Here is a 26628-nt window from a genome sequence, read left to right as displayed (position 1 = left end):
AAACTTGCTATGACTGCTACATCAAGCCATTTAAAAAGTCTTTAGTAGTTTCATATAAACACCCATTATGAAAACCAATGGAAAATCCAGGACTGTTATCCGAGACATCTACAGTTGCTAAGGCAGTTACTAGGGCGCAGCACTTCACAGCAAAAAACCAACATAAAATCTGAATGGTCCATATTTCCTTTGGGGAAGGAGGAAAAACAATGTCCATAAAGGATTAAAAAAATAATAAAGAAGCATGACTATTTCTTCCAGAGTGGGTGACCCACAAGCTCAAATGGTCCTAAGTGCTTAGCAACTTGTATTTTCTAATAAAATGGAGAACTGCCTTGGCTGTACAAAGCAATCCATGGTGAAAAGACTTCCCTGAATTCCTCAGTGGAAAGAAGAGGTGTTCAGATTTTCAGGTAAGGTACAGTGCTTTGTCCCTCTGCATGCCCCTGTGTGGAGAGAAAACAGACAATTTCTTGTTACAAGACAATCTGCTCCAGGGGACAGTGGGGGTCAATGGCTTTGAGTTATTTGCTCTAGCTCGAGGGATGGAGTTATGTACTGGGAAAGGGCATGGGTAGTTAACCTACATTTAAAGCGAACAGTGATCTAAAGGTATTCATTCTTGGAAGATCTAGAAGATGGCTTAAATTATTTCTGGAGAGATGTCTTTGTCTTTCCTGAATGAACAACCATCCCAGAGCCATCCCTGATAGCAGTTTTGAAAGCTGGAGTAAAAAAAGGATCCACTAGGATGCATGCTATGAATGCTGTTTACCACCAGGTGGCGACGGCTGGCTGCTTACCCACTACTGCAGTAGTCGTTATTCCAATCCACAGGCTGTGGGGGAGGATTTCTGCACCCCGAACGCACATACTCCATTGCTTGGGTGACAACTTGTGCGGCTGTGGATGTAGGATTGATAATAGTCTGATAGTCAGGTTGAAGAGTAAATCCCTGAAGGAGAAAAAATGCAAGTCCAAAAATAAGGATCAAAGTGCCTTTAAAAGAAGAAATGCAACTAAATATTCATTAATTCTTTGCAAACACCCTAGACCTTGCTTGCTCCTGTAACTGTCAGGGCAAGCCTTTGGGAAGGGCCCAGAGAACTTAAAACAAATGCAGAAAATAAATGCCCCAAACTCGGGTCTACTTACCTTTCCTTCATCTAGCCATGTGTCAGAAAACCTTTAATTATACTCTTGAGCAGATAAATTGACTTGAGAAACAATTTAAAACATAGAGAAGCTAACTCAATCAAAACAAAGGGAGAAAAGAGCTTAAACCCCTCAAAGTTTGTTTTCTATCAAACCTAAGGATACATTAATAGTTAATCCCCAGAATATGAAACAGAATCTTTTTTTGAAGGATTCAGGCAGCAGGTGGCTGAGTGTCTTATTAGACTACACCTATTCACATATTGTTCTCAAACCCCTTTTTCTTCATTCAATCACAAAGGGACCATCTGCTTCTTCTTTTATTTGTATTTCTTTCTCAGCTAAAAAATTTCAACCAAAGCTTTTTAACAGTTGTTGGACTAATATAGGGAAAGAGATGCAAAACAACTTGCCATTCGAAAACAGAGAGGGAAAAGTGTAAGACAGAGAAAATATTTTTTAATTGAAAAGTCTATTAACCAGCAAACAATAATCAGACTTCAGGAAGATTCCTTGAATTCACTAGTATGGTGAAGTGTTGACTTTTAATCCTAGCAAAGCTATTAAAAATTCAAGGACAGAATCTCTGAAGTATATAGCTATATCTGGTACACAAAAAGCATTATATGCAAAGATTTATTTTTAGCTTATGTGGTGAATTCAAGCTGCAAGTGACTGAAAAAAGCAACTTAATTAATCTTGTGGTTGTCTTGCAGCAGATTCCATCCATGAGTTTTAACCACTGAGAAATCAAGAGATTTAAGAATCATTCCCTCTTTATTTGGAGGAAGTTTTTGATGACATAATATTGTTGAGTTTTTACTTTTCTTAAACTCAGCAGAATACTTAGAGGATTGATTTTGTTTTTTAACTAAGGATATTTCCTTAGACTTTAGTTTATGTTTGGATGTCCCCAGTGTCATAACTCCAAGACAATACCTACTAGCAACTGTCTTCAACTCTCAATATAGGATTTAAGATATTGATTTAGTTTCCATTCAAATGATAGTCTTGGAACCAATGTTTACCTCACTCCCACAAGCAATGGAGAAAGACAAATTCTGGATATTTGGAAACAGTCATTGAAGAATGGAGAATTCATCCAGACTAGGTGTTTGTACAGACTAAAAATTTCCTAAGTTAACAACTGATTTGTGGAAAATAAGTTTGTCTGTGTACACACCACCTTTAGCTCAAAGTGCAAATGTCTTCCAAATGAGAAAGTGAATAGAAGTCTAAATGGTAATTTGGGAGTCTTGTCGTTTCCAGGCAGAAATCCTCTTTCTCTGGACTTGCTCAGATTTCCAATATGGCGGGAGTCTTTAATGAAATGTTTTCATTTCCTTAGAGTCCTGTCATCTTGTCCAGCACTCTTGACTTCCTTCCCTAGTGTCTAGTGTGCTCCTGGGCAAAGGGCAGGAGACAGCTCTGAGGGAGCATTGTATTGACTTCCTTTATTAAGTCCTCCTTGTAAGGCTTAGGGGACCCTGAGATCTGACGGTATTTACAGTGCTTACTCGATATTCTCAGGGCCTAGCCCATAGTAGTGGCTCAATAAATTATATCTTTCAATAAATAAAGTTTAGTACGGATTACTCGATGCTACTGTTAGAAAGCATCAGGGTGGATAAACGTGTAAATGCCAGGGTTTTCCTATCTTTTTAATGTAAAGTTCTCCATATTGGATTGTTACACAATGGACAAAATAGAACCTAAAAGCAAACAAGTATCAAAACAAAGAGTAATTGAAAATATCTTGAGTTGAAGGTATGGAAACATGAAAAAGAAACACACACACACACACACACACACTCATGCACATCCTAAACCATCTCCCCCCCCCCCCCCCCCCGATTCTGTGAAGAGATCCTTAAGTTTGGTGAGAGAATATCAGGCAAACATTAATTTTTAGATTATTAGTTAAAATTAAATGGATGACTTCAGTTTATAAACCTAAATTGTATTCTGGCTAGAAAGTTCAAAGATTAAAAATTTAGCTAAAATTTAGTATAAATTTAAGGAGATCACTAATATCAAAACAAGCAAGAACCAAGAAATATACAGGCAAAGCCTGAAGTAACATTATTTAACACTATTTTACTTTCAAGTTGGAAAATGAAACATGCTTCTGAACATTATTATAAAGAGATGCTGAGGTCAAACTTAGAGCTAAGTACATTTTTATAACTGATGTAAATTGGAAAAAAAAACAATGATATACACTTTTTGGAAAATGTTTGCTTAGCAGTCTAATTAACCAAGACTGAATATTTTGCATTTTAATGCTCAGGAGAAAAATCACCAACTGTTTTGTAGCATGCCTGGAATTTTAAATTTCATTTTCTGGTGCCAGATTGAAATAAAAATAGGAAACATGATAAAGATTAATTTGATGTCAGAAGGGACATTTGCTCTTTAATTAGATTTCTGTAGCCCTAGCAGTTTTGTTGTGCCACCATAGCAAGTCCGAAAAAGCCTACAGCACCACCAAACAGTGATCCTCATATCCACACTTTACTGGAAACTAATTTCATTTCCTGCCTGTCTGGAGAGGTATTTTCAACAGGGCGTCAATGTTTTTTGTCTTCACGACTGATTTATTCATCAATCTCAATGTGATTTTTTTTTAAACCTTTAAATTACACCCAAATCCTAAAGCAGCTGTTTATTACACAAGGAAATTGAAAATCTGTCCATGTGATATCATACAAAGATTTTTTTTCTTAAGGTTATAAAGGAAGTTGACAGATATTAATGATTTCTTCTCTTGACCTCATTCGACAATACAGTAAGCAGAAAAATAGGCGTAAAACTGGATCCCCCAAAAAAGAGGTTCATGGGTTCCCTGTATAAAATATTATTATAGAAAAAAGTGAAACTATTACTCCTGGTGGACTATACAACCATTTTGTAGGATACATTCATTTTCAAAAGGGTAATAAAATAGCTAAAGTAATACTGAAATATGAGACATTCTTTTAAAAATACAGTAGTCATTTATTTTCTTTTTTCTCTCTCCTTTGGGGTGTGTGTGCGTGCACGCACATGTGTGCATGCACACACATGGAAACATGATCCACATACTAGTAAGCAAACATCTTTGGACAAAGGTGTTTTGGATGATGAATCAGACAGATCAAATTTTATCTGTGACTTGGGTTGCACACACACCAAAACCATCACTTTTTTGTTTTCCATTTTATGAAAATAGGTCCTTAAGTTGGGTGAGAGAATATCATGCAAACATTTTTTATTTATTAGCTAAGATTAAATGGGTGACTTCAGTTTATAAACACCAAATTATGTGCTACCTAGAAAGTTCAAAGATTGAAAATTCAGTTAACTTCAGCATCTAAATTTAAGCAAATCATAAATACCAGAAGAATCATGGACCAAGAAATCTACAAGCAAAGTCTGAAGTAACATTATTTTACTTTTAAGCTAGAAAAATGAAACATGCTTTATTTTCCTGGTAGACTGGGACAACAGGTACAGGCTGAAGTCTCACTGATGACCTGAAGGTCGCTCCCAACAACTCTAGTGATTGCAGCAGATTAAGATATTGAGGGGTGATGGACTTTTTGGTCTTAATTTTAGTATGATTGACCTACAGGGTCTGTCAGTCTCCTCAATTTGCAGGCTCCTGCTCCAGTGACCTGCTGATGACCCTGTCCCCATCTCTTTCTCCTCTTTCACTTGCTACCCATTGGCCTTTCCATCTCTCAGGCAAGACAACTTTATAGTAACCTTGGCTAAGGGAGACTTCCATAAGGAAATGGATCCCTTTGCTTGCCATAAGAATTTTGATTTCAGAACTAACTGGGATTTACAGACCCTCCAAATTCTTAGAAGAAACAAGTTTTTTTTAATACAAAGGTTGCTTTTCTACAAGAGTAACTGATAGCAAGGGGCAACAAGCCTAGCATTAAGAATTCAGGCTCTGCGTACATTTTGGGATCAAATTTTTGCCACACACACATCAGATAGTGCACTAATCGCCAGGATATATGAAGAACTCAAAAAACTTCACACCAAAAAACAAACAACCCAATCAATAAAGGGGCTAAGGAGCTGGACAGACACTTCTCAGAAGAAGATATACATTCGATCAACAAATATTAAAAAAAATGTTCAATATCTCTAGTAATTAGAGAAATGCAAATAAAAACTGCTCTAAGATTTCATCTCATGCCAGTCAGATGGCAGTTATTCAGAATACAAGCAACAATAAGTATTGGCAAGGATGTGGGGAAAAGGTACACTCATACATTGCTGGTGGGACTGCAAATTGGTGCAACCAATCTGGAAAGCCGGTATGGAGATTCCTTAGAAATCTGGGAATGGAACCATCATTTGACCCAGCTATCCCACTCCTCGGTCTATACCCAAAGGACTTCAAAACAGTATATTGTAGTGATGCAGCCATTTCAATGTTTATAGCAGCACAATTCACAATTGCTAAACTGTGGAACCAACCTAGATGTCCTTCAACAGATGAATGGATAAAGAAACTGTGATACATGTACACAATGGGATATTACTCAGCATTAAAAGAGAAAAAAATTATGGCATTTGCAGGTAAATGGATGGAGTTGGAGAACATCATGCTAAGCAAAATAAGCCACCCCCCCTAAATCAAGTGCTGAATGTTTTCTCTGATAAGTGGATGCTAATTCATAATGGGGGCGGTGCATAGGATGAGTGGAGAAACTTTGGATGGGGAAAAGGGGAGTGGGGGGAGGGGAAAAGGAGTAGAAAAGATAGTGGAATGAGAAGGACATCATTACCCTAGGTACATGTATGATTGCACAAATGGTGTGACTCTACTTTGTGTACAACCAGAGAAGTGAAAAATTCTGCTCCATTTGTGCACAATGAATCAAAGTGCTTTCTACTGTCATGTATAACTGATTAGAACTGATGAAAAATAATAAAAACATACCTAATTATTTTGGTTTTGGTGTCTAAATGCCTAAAATAAAACCTAATTTTAAATATATATATAAAGAATTCAAGCTCTGATTTCTGAACAGGTCCAGGTTTGAATATAAGCTCTGACTTTGTGAGTACATTATTTAACTCTGCCAAGCCTCAATGTCCTCATCTGTAAAATGAAGATGATGCTGGTATCTTAACTGTAAGTGTTCTGAGAAGATGAGCTAAAAGTATTAAGGTCTACTAATACCTGTTAATAATAACAATAATGATGACGATGATGATTATGAATTTGGGACTATATTTGATTTTTCTTTCTGCCTCTTTTTCCACCCAATTTAAGCCTGAAATTTCATAGACAGCTAGATACTAATTCTATAGGAGAACTTGTTTACATATTTACATAAAGATCTGAGGACAAAGAGTAATTTGACTATAAAAGTGATAGCTGAATTTGCTACAATTTTTAGGTTTTTCCCTTCTTTAAAGACAAGTTTTTAGTATTTTTGAATACTGTATGGTCAACTGAGTTTACATGGTTTGCTCCTAATTTCCAAATTTTGAAATAACATCAAAATCCAAGTTAAGCTAATATTTCCCACAAATGACTTCAATAATTGAGAAATGAGTAAGGAGGTTTTCAGACCGCGAGATTTTCCAGTTTATTCGAGGTGAGCTACCCTTATTTCTTTCTTTATATTTTTTTATGATGCTAGAAATCAAACCCAGGGCTCGGTGTATGCCAGGTAGGTGCTCTACCTCTGAGCCCCAGATATCCATTTTTAAATAAAACTCTGGTTAGAATGTTTATTAGTTCTTAAAATTTTCAGGGTCCCACCAAATTTGCTATTTTATTTTAGAGCATTTATTGGACTTAACTGGCAGATCAGTCAAGATGTTCTCATCTACAAGCAATATTTAAAAACATATATAGAATTTTCTATTATAAAAAGATCGGTGGCAGTATGTGACATCTCAAAATAATAAATATACTCTACTCAAGAAACAGAACAAAAAGGGTATTAGAAAGATAAAGCAAAATGGGTATCTTGGGGAAAAAAACAGTGATTATGAAAAGCAACTATCAACTGCTAGGATTATATCATGTTCCACAAACCCATCACTTGTCAATTACATTATTTTTTTCATAAACAGATATTTGTAGAATATTTTTGATTCTTTTTCTCCACTTAAATAGAAGAAGAGAAAACACATGTCCCCCAGCCTTCACTGGATGAACAGATCCCTCTCCCAGCCCTTCAGAAGAGGGGTGCTGATTCTAAGTCTGGAGCTATGGTGCTTACTTGCTGCATGGTGGGTGAATGTAAGGCAGACTGGACCTGCATGGGGAGCTGGTTCCCAAGGGGCTGCTGCATGGCGAGTGGCTGGTGCTGCTGCATGCTGAGATGCTGGTGGAGAGGTGGGCTGATCTGGAGGGGAGGAGGGGGAGACACAGCCATGTTTGCTATAGAGACAGTCACTGGCATTTGGTTATTCGGCTTGGGTGCGATGTTCCTGGGGAGACTAGAATGCATGGCAGATAGGTGAGGATTCATTCCAGGTTGTTGGTGATAGTGTGAACTTAGGTACAGAGCTGAGTGGGCCTGGCTGGGCCCATGGAACACTGACGGCTTGGAACTGATCAGCTGAGGAGCTTGAGACGTCTTAACATCGACAGGTTCACTGTAGCTCTGTGGAAGAAACAAATGAGAGAAGAATTAGGAGTAGGATCCATGGAACACGGATTTGATGAACAAGATGCTCTGTGAGCTTATGCACGAACTTTCGTGAGAATCAACACCCGTGGCTATTCTTGACTCTCTTATCTAAGAATTCCTTCATCGTTATTTTTAACATAACTTATACAAGGCTGAGTTTAATTCTATCTCTTTTATGAAATCTAAAACAATCTGCAGTGACATTTTATTCCTTTGCTTAAATGCTAAGCTCTAACTTGTGGACTCTTCTCCTCATCCAAAGATAAAAAGATGGGGGGTGGGGGGGTAGGAAGGATGCCATCATCAGTCTAATGGAAAACACAATATAGCTCACTTTCAAAGTAATTCAGTTCTGCAGTTCTCATATTGATTAGGTGTTTAGCCCCCCTCCCCTTATAGTCTCACGGAGCCTTGGCCTAGATATTTGCACAAAGAAAACAAAACTGGTTGCTGGAAATGGCTACGGAAGAAAAAGTTCTAAAATACCTTTCTGAAGTCATATAAAATTACATTAATATGGCTTCAAAGTAACCACAAAACTCATCTTGATTTTTTTTTAAGTTGATGATGAATTATCCTCCTTAATGAAGTGGATAAAAATAATCTCTCTTAGAAATTTTAGAATCCATCATAAATTAATATAATTTTGCCCTAATTTTTTTCTACACCTTCATAGGGTCATTTCCTAATAATCTTTTAATTGACTTCAAAACTCGACATTTCACTGGAAGCTGAAAAGAATCAAGAATTACCTCTTGGACACTTTTTCTCCTACTTTTGCTGAGAGAAAGAGACTGACCTAACAAATGGGGAAAGGTAAAATCAATGGGAAGAAAAAATGCTAAGATGTTGTTCTGGAGAAAGTCACATTGTCAAGAGAAGGTCTGGTGCATGCAAGTATGCCCTTACTCTGCAACTTTAATGTTACTCTTAACATTTTCAGATGTCAGTTAATGTCTTGTTGCTTTTAGCACTTCGGGGACTGTTGGCACTGTGAGGGTCTTCCCTGTCCCTCTGGCTCAGGGTCCCACTACGCAGGCATTTGAAGAAACTCAAGCCAGTTAACTGCATTATAACAAGTCAGCCTGCAGAACTGGTAGTCACCTGGTTAATCTGTCCTCAATAATTCGAACAAATTAAATTAAAACAATGATGCTGTACGTGTGCTCACTCTCGAGGTGGTGCTTGTCTGCCAGTAGTGGGTGAACTGTTAGCCCCATAACCTGTCTTCATAGCAAGGAGACATCAGATGCTTGTTAAAACACACCAAGCCATGGAAATATGGATTTCCATGATGATCCCCTGCAGAAATATGATAAGGTATACTCAAATAATTCACGCTCCCCCAAATGTCTCATTAGGACATTTTCTGTGTGTCAATGTTGATGCAGCCTTCTGAAATAGAAATAAATGTTTAGCCTTCCCATCTCCTGCATTAACATTAAAAATGTAAAAAAACCATTTACCAAAAATTTTAAAGACCGACTTTAGACTAAAGAACCTTATTAAAGGTAGTACCTAAAAGGTACTTTTAATTTAAAAAAGTTTTTAGTTTAAAAATTATTTTTAAACTTTCATTTAAAAATTTTTACCATTGATGTGTAAAATAGTTAACAATTCACTGAAAAAGTCAAATGCGTTAATTGAGGTTGGGTAAACAGTGACTCCTTCTAAATCAGAAAAACATGTACTGCAATTGATAATGTCTCAAAAATTATTCCATATATGTTAAGATCATATGTTTATTGTGTGTCTCTGTGTGGAAGTCATCTGGTAAAGTGTTTTTGTTGTGTTTGGATTGTGTCTCTTCTAGCTTATTACAAAAGGGCAAACTTCATATCTATTCATGGACTACATCAACTTCATACTGGAAAGAATTGGTACCTAATACAAATTAATTACATGTTGGTGCATTTTAATTTTTTTGCTTTATCATTGTTTTTAATTTACAAAGAATAAAAATAATTGACATTTCCTATACAACCCAAACTAGGAAATGTATTTCATCATAAAATGTTTTCCTTTTTAGTTTCTATGTATACCTTCTTAGTAGGTAATAAGGTGATTATTGGCTACAGAAATAAAAATGTTGAATTTAAAAGAAATGGTGAATCCAATTTTTCTGAATTTTCCTTTTTAAATAATAGCATGTAGTCTACCCTATAGCATCTCGATAATAAATAGGTAGATAGATGAGAGCTAGATAAATAGAAAAATACACATCTGTATTCATAGAAATAAATAGCATTCTAGGTTGAGATACTTTATTGTCAACCTTGTAAAGGCTCTCTTTGCTTATGGATGATTAAACACAATTTCTGTATTCAGACATTTGTCATTTACTTTCTTTATACCAAAACATATAAAGACCAGTTCCCCCAAACCTATATTGAAATGATGGTAACTTTGAATCATCATTAGGACTATTATAACCTCAAATAGATTCCAAAAATAATGATTCAGATAACACTTGCAATATAATTTTTAACAAGAGGGAGGAAAAGTTGTATTTTTTCTCCTTTACTTTCTAAATCATTGAATGTGACATGCTAAACATCATGTTGAGCCACATCCCTATCCACGGTAGGAACTCCAATATGAGTTCTTGCTCTCTGTGTTTTTTTTTTTTTTTTTGTCTCAGAGATGTTATGAATCCAGGAAGCATTTTTTTTTAAATGGTGGGGACTTGAATCTGTAGTACATGCATACAGCATAGTGTAAAGTACATAGAGGACACACACATGTTTGTTGAATGAGCGAAGGACAATTTGGGGGCAGTACTGCATGTAGATACTGTTGTCTTTGCTGAGACCTCTCACTTAGTCATGACTCGGAAAACGTACAGAATATTGGACTGATGTGCCCCATTCTCTGCTCTTCTTTTAGCATGAACCACACACTTCCTGAAGTATTGAGAAAATAAAGCCCTCAGTGTTGCCCTCTGACTAGGTACTCTGCACTTTGGGCCTCACTGGCTCTAGGCAGGACGACATCAGTGGAGGAGCTTGCTGCGTTCCACCCACACTTTGAGAATTTGTGTCTTTATATAAAAGTCACTCATTTAGTTGGGGAAAAAGTTTGCTTCTACCTTCACTTCTGATTAATTATTAATCAGACTAATACAATAGGCCATCTATTAATTACATAGCTATTTCAATGTTTTAGAAGACAGAACAAGTTCATTTTCAATAGCAAACAGCTATGAATCCATAATCTGATTAAATGGAAATATGAAGAAATCATAAACTTAATATACTCTCACTGCCAGTTCCTTCCAATTAAACTCTGAAAGCAAGGCTATAGTTTTGCAAATCAATTATACTGCATTTGAAGATCTCCAGACCTACCCATTCAGAAATTAGAACTATTTTCTTATACACAGTAAACAATTTAAATTTGTTTCTACTTTTAAACAGATTAATCACTTATACTTCACAATGAGTGTCTTGTGTTGGTCACCCGAAAATGTGATTTTTACCAGTATAAATTGGAAATTAACCTGTGAATCTGAATTTTTTTTTTTTTAGGGAAAAGTGTGTTCTTGTTCTTCGTTTCTAAGTATTTCCTTTTTTCTATTTGCCTTTGGGCCACATTTTCTGGAAGACATCAGCTATAAGCAAAAATGCAAGGTAGGAGCAACAAAGACCATTGGGGTCTTATCTGCAGAGACTTCTTTTGTTGTGAGTGAAATGCATAAAAGATACACCTCCATAAGCCCTAAGATATTCTTATTAACCAAGTTGATGTTATCCAAGATAATTTCAATCCCATTTACTTCCTATAATGAAGATAATACTGCACAGTGTATAAATGCCCCCATTCTGGGACGACCTGTGTTATAAAAATGAAAGATTGACAAAGTAATTGTTATTTAAAATAGCAAAGTATAAACACAAGACATAAAACTCAGTGGAAGCAACAATATAGGAGTTGCTGAACCAAATCAAATTAATAGCCCATCTAATTTGATTCTTGTTTTCAGCACTGACCAATACTTGACACATTGGAAAGTAAACAAAATTTATGCACCTACTCAATTGTGCATTGTTACTTCTGGAAGGAAAATTCGTCCTGGTCCTTGCAGGTGATTAACTTATACCCTGAAGCATGAGATTTTATTGTCTTTAAATCACTATCTAGGCTTACAGAGCTGCAAATTTTATGTTAACAGTCATAAAATGATCCATCCCATTTGCAAATTCAGACTCTGTGTTTGTCTCAACAGCTCTCCATGGCATGAATTCTATGTTTACCTTATTCTGTAAGAAGAAAAATCATTTCTTCACGATTCCAATTCACTCCCCTTTAATGCAATCTGAGGGATTAAGTTTCTTTACTATCAATCATAGAAATAGAGAACTTCTTAATTAATATTGTTTTGTATTTTATATACATATAAAAATATGTATATTTTTATATGTATATATAATATACATATATGTACATAATATATTATATACAAGTATGTATATATAATATATAATATACATATAAAATGTATATTGTATATACATGTATATATAGTATGCATATATTTTTTTTTTTAAGATTTTGTTATTTTGGTAGTTAATGAACTACTCCTTAAGGCAGAAACAAAAATCTCAATTTGATGTGTGACCTTAAAGTAAATGAATCCTATTGCTTTTACTTAACATACCAGAATACAACCATCCAAATTCTGTTTCCTCCTGGGTTGGCACTCATGAGAAGCTGTACTCTTATTGCAATAATGCTGCCTTTTCTTGGGATATTTGGGAACTTCCCTACTGGAATTCTCTTCAGAGCCTGTGGGACACTGTTTTACATATCCTCAGACAACTGTTTGTCTTTTGATGGCAAATTTGATTTTTGGAAACAGCTAATAGTGGAAGCCAAGGCTGTGGGTTCCATGTAGGTGATGTTTGGGGAAAAGAATGAGATGTGAAAACTATGTAACAAGATTGATTTTCCAGTGTGGCTCACAAACTTTTCCTGACTGCAATCCTGAAAGAGGAGTTTCAAAAAATTTTTTGAACTCTGGGAGCAATAATAAAATGGGTTTGTAACCTCCCCTGGTGACTACTTTGAATGCAACACTCATTTGGGGAATTATAAATTCTGGTCTATGTGGTAAAATGAAAGTAGTTCCATGGCTTTAAAGTTATACATTATTTTCAGCATAATAATTCAGACTCATGTCTAAGAATTTCTTTGTCTATGGAAAAACTATATTTCCTTAAGCTTTACTTAACAGCTCAACTGAATGTGACCTGCAATAATGTGTAAAAATTGCCTAAGACAGGAAGCCCTGCCCTTGTAATCACATATACGGTTCAAAAGACCATTTTAATTAAGAAACCCTTAGAGATGAATATATTTCTGTTTACATTTAGATAATTTCTTGTTTTTATAGAGATGAAAAGATGATGTAAAAATTATTTTTAATGTTAGCTTTTAAATTTCTTTATATCAAAGTAGTTTTAGTTTAGTTTTTTTTTTTTTTTGAGGTGGGGTACTGGGGATTGAACTCAGGGGCATGCAACAAATGAGCCACATCCCAGCCCTATTTTGTATTTTATTTAGATACAGGGTCTCATTGAGTTGCTTAGCACCTCACTTTTGCTGAGGCTGGCTTTGAACTCTCAAATCAAATCCTCCCGCCTCAGCCTTCAGAGCCACTGGGAATACGGTTGTGCTCCACTGAGCCCAGCTATACAAAGGAGTTTTGAAGCAAAATTAAAAATATGATCCAGCTAAATTTTCAATGTTACACAAATCTTTTCCTACTCCTTTGCACACCTATAATGCTAAAAGTAAAATTAACAAGAATTGCTTACATTTATTAAGCGCTTCCTGTGTTCAACATCCTGAACTACAGAGTTTATCATTAAATTTTTTAAATTTTATTTTATTGTGGTAAGAATACTTAACATGAGATCTATCCTCTTAAATTTTTAGGTGGGCAAAAATTGATTGTTTACTAGGATACAAGAGATCTCTAGAGCTAATTCATCTTGATTAGATGAGACTTTAGGCCTTTTGATTAGCAGCACCCCATTTCCACCCCAGCCTCGTGCAACCACCATTCCACTTTTTGAATTTCTACATTTGATTATTTTAGATACATCATAGAAGTGGAATTGTGTAGCACTTGTCTTTGTGCAAATGACTTATTTCATTTCGTGCAATGTCCTTAAGTGAACCATGTAGTTTATATAGATTTTCTTATTTTATCCTCCTGGAAATTCTATGACATAGATGGTGTCTTCTCTGTTTAACACTTGAGCAAGTTGAGTCATGGAACATCTAAGCAACCGAATGAAAACATGGAGGTAGAAAGTAGAAAACATGGAGGTATTTGAACCCATATTCCTTCATCCCCAGGGGCTCCAGACTTTTCTGCCCTCTGAGCACTCTCCCAGTATGACAGTGGTGGTTCTTTTTGAGGTCCTCTAATATGGCTCCCTTAAACCCATACAGCCAAACTCTAGATAGGGCAGAAGGGTGGGAGGGGAAGGGAGGGGGCAGGGGGTTAGCAAGGATGGTGGAATGTGATGGACATCATTATCCAAAGTACATGTATGAATACATGAATTGATGTCAACCTACTTCATATACAACCAGAGATACGAAAAATTGTGCTGTATATGTGTACAAAGAATTGTAATACATTCTGCTGTCATTTATTAAAAAAAAAAACTCATACAGAAATGTGGAGCTTGAGGGTACCTCAGAGACCTTCAACTCTCATTTATAAGCTTCTGCTTTTATATTTTTTAAGGAAAGAAATTTTTTAGTACAACAATTCCAGATTTCAGCAATGCCCTGATCTGATTAATGCTTCTAGTTTGAAATGGAACCTACAGTGAGAAAATGGACTTCGAGTCATCTCTGTCTTAGGTCTAATTTCCACTGCTGGCTTGAGCAGCCTCTCTGTTTTGCAGGTTTAATAAACTTGAATCCTCTCTTCTCTGCTACTACCTTTTCATCTTTGATCTTTTAGCAATTATTTTCCCTTTCTCACCTCTCCCTTTAATAGCTTACAGAGTGTAAAATTGGATAAGTTATTCTGGGGTCTACCTAACTCTGTTTGCAAGACTCCATGCTCCTATTGATGGGTAATTGCAGCATGCTGGAACAGTGGGGAGTAGCCCAACTGGGCATTTCTGTCACTGGCTCCACATGACCAGGTGAAGCAGTCACTCATCTGGAACAAGGTGGTACAAAGTAGTGGCTTCCAAACCCTTTGCAGGGCCAGATTCCCTGAAGGTCTCTGTTGTACTCTAAACTGTTCATATGTAAAAGGAGGCACAGAATTTTATCAGAGAGAGTAAGAGGCACCAGTTCTAAGGATGCAAATATTTGACAATTGCTCAGGTAGAGAAAAGCCTAGAACCTTTGGACCAGGACACTGAGGAGTCTGAGTCCTCATTCTGCCACTAGTGTTCTTTCCTCACCATGGGCAAGCTATTTAGTCTCTGCCCAGAGAGAGCAGGGCTCTATCCTACTGAGCAGGACAGTTGTGGTGGAAACCAAATCTACACAAAAAGCCTAGCACAGTGTAGGGCCCCAGGGGCTCCCCAGTAGCAGGATGCCATTTGTATTTGTGATCTTACTGTGAAAAAAATTTCAAGGGGCTGGGGATGTGGCTCAAGCGGTAGCGCGCTCGCCTGGCATGCGTGCAGCCCGGGTTCGATCCTCAGCACCACATACAAAACAAAGATGTTGTGTCAGCCGATAACTAAAAAATAAATATGAAAATTCTCTGTCTCTCTCTCTCCCTCTCTCTTAAAAAAAAGAAAAAAAGAAAAAAATTGCAATCCAACAATTTGCTGATGATATGTATGAATGTGTCACTTGAAAGTACGAAGATGAGAATATTCATTTATTTTTTGGAGGGGAGAGGGTGGTAGATTTCAAATTTACTCAAGCCTGGGGTCATGTTAATGAATATGCTGTATTAGATGGCATATCATACAAGTAAACTAAAGAATTAATGGCTGAAAGGGGCGGAGAGCATTGTTAATCCCATGACAGCTTCAGGTTCTGGAAGAAGCAGCTAATTTTAGAGTACAGCTTCAAACTTCTAAGTATCAAGAAACATTGCACTAGAATCTCTCCTACCCATCTATGTCTCTCAGCACCTAGCCATCAGCCTGACATGGAACAGGTGTTGAGCACCCTGTGCTGGATGCAAAACACATCCCAGAGAGGAAGCAGCAGACCCTGATGTGACTGCAAATGACCAGGATCTACTGGCCTAGGAATGAAAAGCCTTATTTGGCAAAATGAATGCATTGCAGAGAAAACAGATTCCAAAATATGCAACTCTGGAGGAGTAAACCAAAGTTGCTGGGAAGAACCTTCGAAAACGAACATAGCATTCTAGTTAAAACAGTTTTTTGTGGGCAAGAATGACCTTTGAAGAGAGAATGACTTTAGGGAAATGGGGTTTGGCAGATGTAGCAGGGCCCACCAGAAAGACCAAGAATAGGACTTTGGTCACACCCCCCCCCCCTGAAAAAAAGAAAAGTAAGAAGGGCCAAGGAGTGGTTTAGATCAATGCCAACTTCATCACTGTGTCTCTGTTTACCTGAGTGCTACTCTTCCTCTTTAATGAAATGCTGGGAATCAAACCTACTTCAAGGAGTAAGGCAAGAGTATTAAGGGAACTCCTGCACATAAAGTGCTCCTTTAAAAATGTCCACCTGTTCATGCCATCCCCTACTGAAATCCACTCAATGGCTTCCCTTCCAAGTGAGAGTAAACCTTGGTTCCTTTTACCATCCTGCAAGGCATTTGGGAAGGGCTTTTGTCCACCTTCCTGGGTTCATCTCTATCCATGCTCCTGATCACTTAGCTCTGGAAATACTGATCTCCTCTTAACTCACAGAGATGTTTTGCACCCCAAGTCTTTGCACTTGCTGAAGAGCTGTCTATTTTTCTTTTTCCCTTAGTCTCTCTTTTTCTGCAAACTTCTGTCCTCCTTGGATCCCCAATTTCAACGTTACCTCTTCCAAGAAGATATTGCAAACCCCGCCCAGCAGATCCTTTGCTTTATGCCCTTAGGTTCTAAAATACCTCGATCATTTATTAGTTTAAATTTTCACTATTGGTCTCTCAATAAAAGAAAAAGTTCTTTATGTCTAGGGAATGAATTTGCTGGTTCACCATTGCATCTTCTAAACCTGGCAAAGACCACATGCCCAGAAAAAAAAATTACCAAATAAATAATGAATTAGTGGAAAAAAAATTTTTTTTAAATCAACAGAGTCTGGCTGGCACATGTGATTCCTTAGAATTTTAATTATTATATTACGAAGAATTTTCTCTTTCCTGCTTTAAGACTTTTGGAATAGGGAAATAATTTAAAACATGGTTAAAAAAACCTACAATGTAGAAAAATATATGTTTAGATATGAATGGCTATTATTTTTGCCTAGTCACAACTAAAATGGAAAAGAAATAAATTTTTATATATGTACCATATGCTTTGGGAGGGTAGCTTGGTACATTTTCTGTAGGTGTGTAGAAGGTTTTACAGCAAATACCTGTTCACATACAGCATCAAGAGAGTCATTTTTCCCAACCTGGAAAAGTGACTGTAACTTTCCTTCAATTTGTATACCATAATAGATAGTTGTACATAAATAGAGATTCAACAGCTCTAGCAAAATCCCCACTGCCAAAGAGAAGAAAAATGTCAGAGTAAGCTGTAAAAAAAGTGCTTGGTTTCTTAAATGTAGAAACGGCAATTCGCAGCATTTATATAAATTGCCATATACTGGGGGTTGCAGCTCTGAGGCTGAATAGTGAGAAAAGTTGCAGCTAAGAGCAAATCTGAGGACACTTGTTTTGGAAGTAAAGGCTTAGTCAGTACTATAGCATTCTGGCAATCTGCATGTCATTAACCAGAGTGCTTTGTATTGGGACTGGAACTTCCTGTATTGATTTTCTCATGTGTTAAAATGTTCTGAAACTCTATTTAAAATGTTCAAAAAGAAACTTATCTTGGATGAGATAGAGGGAATTCATTTTTTCCAAGTCTCCTTTATATTTGGCCCATCGATCTGTAGCAATATCAATATGAGTAATGACTGAAAGGATCCAACATTTGCTTATTTTTTGTTATAATTTTATGTTCATTCCATGTATTATATTTATGTATATTTATCCACCAAATTTTGTTATGAGTTCATGTACATTGTGTGAATTATATATGTATATTTATATGTACATACACATACATCTATATGTATGTGAATATATATATGTACACATACACACACACATATTTTGGTGTGTATACACACACACACACACACCAAAATGTGAAATGGTATCAGTAGAAAATATAAACAGCTTTAAAAGGAGTTAGATAAATTAGCAATGGTGAGCTCTAGCCTGAGACAATGCAAGAGACTTAGAAGGTTAAATCATGAATACTAAGTTTTCTCACAGTGTCATATTTTAGAAGTGGAATAGGCAGTCGAATTAGACCAACACTACTGAAATTCCTTGTTTGTATTTTGCCCTCTTTCTAATTTTTTCTGCATCAATCAATTCAGCATATATTTTCCTTAAAAAGAAGCTACTTTATATAATTATTTTAGAGTTGTTAGAATGGGAATGGATATTTGTGGATGAAAAAAAGAAAGTATTTCATGCGTAAATGAGATGAAGTCCAGAGCCCCAGGGTCACAATGAACAAATTAACAGCCAAGTCCAGACTTGAGCTGACACAGTGCCAAATCCTTCTAGACTCAACCCAGTCTTGCTATGGTCACCTCCTTGAGGAATCTGCGAGGGGAAAATGCACTTTTAATAACACGAGAACAAACTGAGAAAATTCTTGAGTATTTCCAAGAGCAGGATTTGGTGTGTAAGATATTCTGAAGCACAAAACATTTTTAAGTGGTGTTTTTATTTTCAAACAAAATGATGTGATTTATTTCTTTCCCTCATGGCCAGCTTTTTTTCTTTAATCATGATGCAATGAGGCTGGAACTTAAAATAGTTGGCATCTCCTCAGTAAGGGCCAATGGGAAGGAGGGAGGTGATTTAAGAGTTGGGTATGGAGAAATGGAAAGTTGGTTTAGGATTAAGAATGTATCACGATTACTCTACCAAACCAAAAGTTCATACGTGGACAGCTTTTTATGAAAAGCCAAGAGGGTGATGCTCTGATCCTATAGTGATGAACAAATATTTCCATAACTTATAGCTTTGTTTAGGATGGTATTTTTTTTTCCCAACAAAGAAGACTGTGCAGAATGCTAGAGTGATCTTTTATGTTTTTAAATGACTATCAAAGTCTGCACAGAGATGGCCACAATCCGTCACAATACCACACAATTGCACGTTACCTTGGATACAAGGCTGGCTCTGTATGCTGCAAGTTGCTTCAGGTACTCCTTCTTTGCAGCCTCGGTTTTCTTTTTATAGACCTGTGACAACAACAAAGAGTCTTAAATTAGAAAGTGCATCTGCTTTTGTTTTCAGAGACATACAATGCAGAATGATAATTGCACACACATACATATAATTATATAATAATATATATCTCCCTGAAGATAGTGTTTTCCCATGGAAACAAGTTTGAAAGATCAGAAGTAGATAAGAAGATTAACAATGTTAAAATTTTACATTTTACATAATGCACATGAAAGGACTTTATCTGGGTTACTTTGAGAACAGAAGTAGTTGGCTTAGATAGATAATATTGATGAAGGTTCCCAAGGAAACCACACCTGAATAAATAATGTATTCATATTTATATGATGGGCAGACAATTCCACAGCACTGTCATATCCTAATATTTATATTCCATGCTAAATACAAAAACAAAGAGAAATAAAAAATGACATATCATGTTCAATAAACCAATCAAAGGACATGCAATAGAGTTTGTAGTTTCATCATTAATTTAAGATTTTTAGCACTGAGGTTTTATTTTCAAAGACTCCAGGAGTCAGGGGTCACAGTCAAGAACACATGTGGGAGTGGAAGGGGATCCCCAGCAGCTGAGGACCACATGTATGCCAGGCTTGCATAGGTCATGTCCCTTTCAACAAAACCACTGGAAGACAAGGATCTGTGGACACCTCATTCTGAAAAGGCAACAATAGTCTAAAATGAATTTCCATTTACACAAGTTTTCAGTTTTGAGAGGAAATCATCTTGAAAATAAAAGTAAAATCATCCAAAATTGGGCCAAAGAATGGAAAAGGGATTTGCTTGCATGCTAAAGGTCACATCACTAAATTAAACAGAGAGGGGTCGTTAGATTGCAAAGTGAAAGATGGGCCCAGTGAACACATGTGATCATCTGCTGCCATTAAGCTTGATTCTTTCGAGGCTTTAGACTATATGTTTGGCAATCTTTTGAAATGAGCCCCCCAAAGAACAAAAAATTTTTCAACACTGGCTGTGGAAACGAAAATGTGTTTTCCTTGATATGACTATTTTAAATTTCCCACATCTTGAATTTTACAGCAGGGCACAAGACTTTCATACTGCTCAGCTCAAAACCAGACACTGGTTAGTATTGAAAAGTGGCTTTAGAATTCCTCAGAGTATTTAAATATAAATTATGTCTAGAGACCAAATATCTGCTAGCTGGCAGGAGAGGTCAATTTCTGGTTTCTAATGATGACTGTGGGTTGCTGAGCCCAGTCTCCAACTGCAAAATTCAAAATGTGAGAAAAATTATTTACTCACAAATATTTTAATTACAGCAGATCATTTTATTTAAGGTAAATAAATGACTAACCTTGTCAACAGAATTATAATAAGACCCTATGAAATGAATGTGCTAATTATTCTCCTGTAGGTAGGCCTTTAGGCTTGACTTTTACACTTGGCATTTTGGTGTAATAAAGCCAATTTTAAAAAGCCTCAAGAATTAGTGCAATATTAATCATATGATCATTTGCCCTCACTACTAAATAGGAAGCAAAAGAAACTTTAAAAATTCTATTTAAGAGTTTTGAATTTTTTAAAGTGAAAAGGTAATAAATCTTTTGAGTCAAGTACAGAAGTATTTCAAAATTACAAGAGTATTCTAAATTATTGAACTGACTTATTGGAATTCTCATTCAAATCCCTTTTTGAAAATTTACCCAAGAAAACAGATAAATGCTAGGGTGGAGCAAATGGTTTGAACAATACTCCATATCTCTTTCATTTGTTGTTTTTAAGCAAAAAAAAAAAAAAAATAGTAGAAATCTTGAGAGACTTCTGTTTATAATTTTTCCTTAAACCTCTTTCCAAGACACAATTTATAATTAATGACCTCAAACTGACAAAGTTTACATTTACTTTCAAAACCTTAAAACTGTTCTGAGAGGGTTTTCCTCCCACACAGATAGAAATACTATTGAGGACTTGGAAGGAAATATTTAGTAAATATATCTTTGATGGTAATACACATTTGTGTACCTTACAGAGTTGTATCATGTTTTTATTAATATGCTACACCAGGTGACCCCATCAGTTAACTGGGGTTCGTTTAGCTTCCAGAGGTAAACAAAACACACTTTGGTTGTCAGCAGCGCCCAAAGTGTCATTTCTAAGTAGCAGCAGATAAGATGATATTGCCAGATGGCCTGATTCTAGCATCCCTCATCTTTCTTTCATGGAGTTTCTATTGAAACAGCAACAGTGTTACTATGATGCTATCCTTTCATGGGGCCCCTGGCAGCTAACATTTCACAAAGTGTTAACTTTCCTGAAATTTGTTGATTAACAACCAGGGGAGAAAGGTGGTAACTCCCTGCTTTTCAAGCTGAACATGTGCCCTGCTTTCACTCCAGGATCGATGTTGTTATGGGATACCTGACTAGCATTCAGAGTTCTCTGTTTTCTATAAATGGCTCCCTATTGGCTATTGATGATTGGCTATGTTGGGATCATCGTGTAAGTGCCTAAATGCCACTTTAGAAAAGAGTAAACTCATCACGTCACATTACATTGGATTAATGGATCCACTCTTTCCTGAATAGCTGCAGATGTTCAGAGGGAGAATTCAAAGGGGGGTAATTTCAGGAGGTATATTTCTGTAATTGTGTTTAAAGGGGACTACTCCAGATCAGAATTAAAATCCGAGGTGGTCTACACCACAATAATCAGAACCTCCACCTTTGAGAACTACCTAATGACTCCAATATACTACTCACTGTGTATTTCTCCTGATGTTACCTTTTAAAATTGGACAAGGATGTTGTTTGAATTTTATATTTAATGGAATTGTTCAAAGAGCTCAAATATAAGAGAATGATACTAGTATGTAAGAGTTACAGACACACAAGGTAAGTGGGGGAAATTCTTCTTTTAGAACATATTTTTAAATTTTTTTCAGTAAAATGTTCCCCCAAAATGTTTCAAATCTTCCAAATGGAGAAAGTGCTCTATTTGAAGACACCACTAAGCTTGCAGGATTGCATTTGGCAATGAATGACCACCGCAATGATCAAGTGCACAAACCTAACCTATGAGGATGGGTTTGATTTATGTCAAAGTTAAGTTTCAGAAAGAAACAGTTTCTCTCTCTCAGGGAAAGACAAATATTTTAAAGGTATGTGATTCATACAGTAAATATTAGTACTCAGTTGAGCTACAAAATGGCTTCCAAATGGTCCACAGCTGTTTGAAATAAAGTGCAAAGTTGGCCAGATGAGGATTTAAAAATCATAATACATCATTTATCATTTTCCCCCAGCTCATCCAAACACTTTTGAATTCATCCTGCCCTAACTTAGTTATACGCTGTGGTTTGTTATTCCAAGAAAGCAACCATATCCTACTTAAGGATTGCATCTCAGTGGTTAAACTAAAACATATATAATGGCTAAACTAAAACATACGTAGATACACATCAAATGGCAACTTTGGAGAATCTAAATCCTGTTCGCGTGACCCAGTGATTCACCAAGTCATTTTTAAAATGCACTAAATACCAGCATGCACATGTTTTTATAGGCTGACGATCTCTAATTAAAATCAGCAGTTCTTCATCAATGAGGACAACAGACTTAAACAGAAAAAAAAAATATTATACAATTTGTCCTTTCATTCTTTCACTTTCTTCTCCTTCCCCAAACAAACAATCCATCCAACTCATACAAAAAAGCAACATCTTACAAATACCATTGAATTCTTTTTTACTTCTTTTCTGTTCTGGCTCTTAATCTCTACTAGTGGTTTATTTCGACAGTTATTATAGTCATAAGCAAAAAAGTGTAAAATTCTTCCAATTCTGGATTCTATTCAAACACTGTAGAAAAACCTAATTTTTTTTTCCAGTTTGGTTAAATTCTAATGTGATTTTCACAACAACTACCTATTTTAAAGGAAATGATTAGCAACATTGTTAAGTATAAAGAGGGATAATTTAATCACACTTCCCTGCTATGCTTTGGAAATTTAGAGTATATACCTTTGGCTAAGGCTGTTATTGTTTAGGTCAGCTGCAACAAGTGCATCTGTGTTGATATAGTGCTTAGCCCTTCACTGTGGTTAAATTTCCACCTTATGTTATTTGCTTGGCATTTTCTTAAAGACTCCAAATCAAGAATTTTTGCAAAGTTGCATTCAGAGGATAGGAAACAGGTAGTGTTTAAAAATGGGTTAAAAAAATCTTGCCATTGATCACTTTTGAGGACTTTTAATTCTAAAGGGTCTCAATAATATTGGTATGATCTGTTTCTGGGATGGTAGGAAACAGAAGCAAGCTCCTAGCCTTAAAAAATGACTATGATTCATACCTGCTGATTTATTAAGTGAGGATGACTAGGTAGGTATGACATTGTTTAATTAATTTTAGCCAGTGGATTGAGTATCTGCTATGTTCCTACTATGTTGCAAGGTACCGAAGCTATGGAATAAAAAATGTATTTAAAAATTGTCTTGACTGTGTGCATTTTGTGTGTGTGTGTATGTGTCAGGCACTATATATGTACACACACACACACACACACACACACACATGTATAATCTTTAATTCTCTCAATAACAATGTTGCATTGGTTGGGCACAATGGTGTACACTTATAATCCTAGCAACTTGGGAGGCTGAGGCAGGAGGATCACAAGTTCCAGATCAGCTTCAGCAATTTAGTGAGAACCTCAGTAACTCAGCAAAAGGCCCTGTCTCAAAATAAAATAAATAAAAAGGAGGGGGGATGTAACTTGGTGGTAAAGCACCCCTGGATTGAATCCTCAGTTCCCCATCCACCCCCACAAATGAATGATGTTACATTGGTATTATCATGCCCATTTTACAGATAAGAAAGCTCATACTAGAATGAATAACCAATTTACCCAATGTCTTAAAGCCTGTATGTGGCAGGCAATACCATGGTGGGAATCCAATAAATCTGGCAAAAATACACATCCATCTTTGTTTGCTCAGTGGCTCTGCCTAGTGGTGAGAACTCTCTTTGATGCCTCTGTCAGGTACACAATCACAAGGTCCTGTATCTGGTTTACTGCTGAAGCCCCAGCATGCAAGGAAGTCTTTGGTTCATAATAGGTGCTCATGAAATGTAGTCATGCAACACTAAACAACAGGGTATGGTCTAAGAAATGGACCATTGGGTGATATTGTAGTATGGGGACATTATGGAATGCCCTTAAACAAACTAAGACAACAATATCTCTAGGCAATATAATTTTATGGGACCATCGTCAGTTATGCAGTGCATGACTATTTATTGAGTGTATAATCCCTTGAAAAGGATTTTTTCTGTTATGAATCAGCATTAGCATGAGCGCCAAGGACAAATTGCTAAATTGCATGTTCTAAGAGAAGATACATCCATGGAAATAAGAGATCTGATGGACAAATATATAACCCACCCCAAACATTGTTGCACATAATACATAAATCACAACAGACTTGAATGAGTATCATGTTGGATTTATCTCCCTTCATTTGAAATTCATGTAAACTTTCAAAGGAAATATCTATTCCAACAGTGTATATGGAGTAGCGGCTCAGTGGTAGAGCACTTGTCTGGCATGCATGAGGCACTGGGTTCAATTCTCAGTATGCACAGAAATAAAATAAAGGTCCATTGACAACTAAAGAATATTTTCAAAAAGGCACTACATATGTTTGTACCCATAATGGTAAACAATAACCACAATGATGTACCAATACTTATGTATAGGTGAGTATCTGAATTTAAGAAATAAAATACGCTTGCCATGTTATGTTATACACTTTAATTTTTGAGTTTCAAATTGATGAAGATGAACATCACTTACATGCTACAATTTTTCAATGAACAATTGTTTTACCTATCCTTTCCTCCTAGCCTTAAAAGAATGGAGAAACTAAATGTGTGTGAACGGTCTAGTGCAACAGGACTTTCCTTAACCTTAAGTATTGTTGACATAAAATCCAAATTTTATTATAAGATAAGGGGGGAAAAAACCCCGGCAGCATTTATGTAGTGGGTGTTTGAGCACCAGTGAGGAGTAAATGATTTGATTCTGTGGGCTCAGAGGATTTGTCAGCTGCCTCCTAAGTATAATTCTGGCTCTTCATATTCCTGCTGCTTCTAATTTAGCAGGACAGGCTCATAATTGAAGCAAATTAACTATTTACACTTGCCACTTCTACTAGGGAAGAGGACGCAGCGGCAGGGAAGAATGAGTAGGAAATTACATTCTTCCCACTTGTGTCAGATCTGCCCTTATATAAACACATTAACAGTAATTTCATGAGGCGTCAAACATAGGAATAAATACTGAGAGATAAAATAATGAGGTGCTGCTATTGAGCTGAACTGCTGTGGCTAATATCCTTGGATATGAATTATGCATCCTGAAAGAAGGCATATGTTATAGCACTCAGAAGGTTCCTCTGCAAGTGATATCTGCTCATTAGGCTCTGCATCTTCAGGTAGATCCACTCCCTTCTTTTAGGATAGGACCAGCATTTACAGAAATACCTTCTCTCAGTCCCTGTGGGCTTAGTGTCCCCCAAAGCACCACATTCTGAATAGGCTTTCCACTCCATTTTTAGCATAACAGCATGTTTATTTAGTTCTTTGGCTGCAGCTTTAAAGCCATTTAATGTAATGTAAACAAGAACATTTTGTTTGTAATTTGCTAAATGTCTCACAGCCCAACTGGGTCTCCAATTAGGAACTTAAGGTTCATTTAGTAATTTACATCTGGTTCTGATTTAAGATGACTTTCCGGGGCTAGAAAGGACTCAGGAACCCTTGATTGCTCTTTGGACCAAACTGTTCTGCTTCCAAGATGAACTGCCTTTTTAATTTTGTCAGGTTTGATTTGTGCTATATTGTCACCGTGGAACCCAGGTCCTAGCCTAGTATGACCAGATCTGAAAACTCAGAAGCCACAGAGGTATATAAGAAATTTAGCTGGAATATCATTAAAAAAAATATGCTAAGGGTGGCTGAAACTCCAAGAAGCCTAAATACAAAGGGCATGATATTATTAACTTATTCTTTCTCTTTCTCTGTAGGTTCCAGTCAGTGGAAGATAAGTAGCAAAGACCAACATCACAGCATTATTTGTGTTTTATTCCCTTTTCTCCATCTGGTGCCTTTTAAACAACTTGGTATGCTTCTGAAATGGGCTCCTCATTGTCTTAGGAGTCATTAGCATTTAAAACCCCCGGTTGGAATCCCAAACACAATTCTCTTTCCATTCCAGATTCAGCACCATCTTCCAAAGTATTAAAATGGAGAGATCTCTGATATGTAGAGTTTGTTCAGTGGCTTTGGTAGGAATGATTCATGAGGGAGGTTTTGTGTTCCTGGAGGATTTTTATCGCTTCTTTCAGCTTCCTTTTGATTTCTCTTCTT

At 36.4% G+C, this 26628-nt stretch overlaps 1 protein-coding gene across 1 annotated transcript in view; it reads right to left on the bottom strand.

Annotated features, from left to right (window-relative positions):
- Positions 1–361: 361 nt before the first annotated feature.
- Tox (thymocyte selection associated high mobility group box) overlaps positions 362–26628 on the bottom strand; it is a 298838-nt gene continuing 272571 nt past the window's right edge. Inside the window, exons 6-9 of the mRNA XM_076836214.1 lie at positions 19154–19234; positions 7395–7781; positions 804–955; positions 362–446 (exon numbers count right to left, since the gene is read on the bottom strand). Coding sequence (XP_076692329.1) covers positions 410–446; positions 804–955; positions 7395–7781; positions 19154–19234 — 657 coding nt within the window. The 3' untranslated portion in view covers positions 362–409. The remainder of the gene's footprint in view (positions 447–803; positions 956–7394; positions 7782–19153; positions 19235–26628) is intronic.

This window comes from Callospermophilus lateralis, chromosome 16, assembly GCF_048772815.1.
Source record: "Callospermophilus lateralis isolate mCalLat2 chromosome 16, mCalLat2.hap1, whole genome shotgun sequence".
Lineage (NCBI taxonomy): Eukaryota > Metazoa > Chordata > Mammalia > Rodentia > Sciuridae > Callospermophilus > Callospermophilus lateralis.
This window is presented reverse-complemented; position numbering and strand designations above follow the sequence as displayed.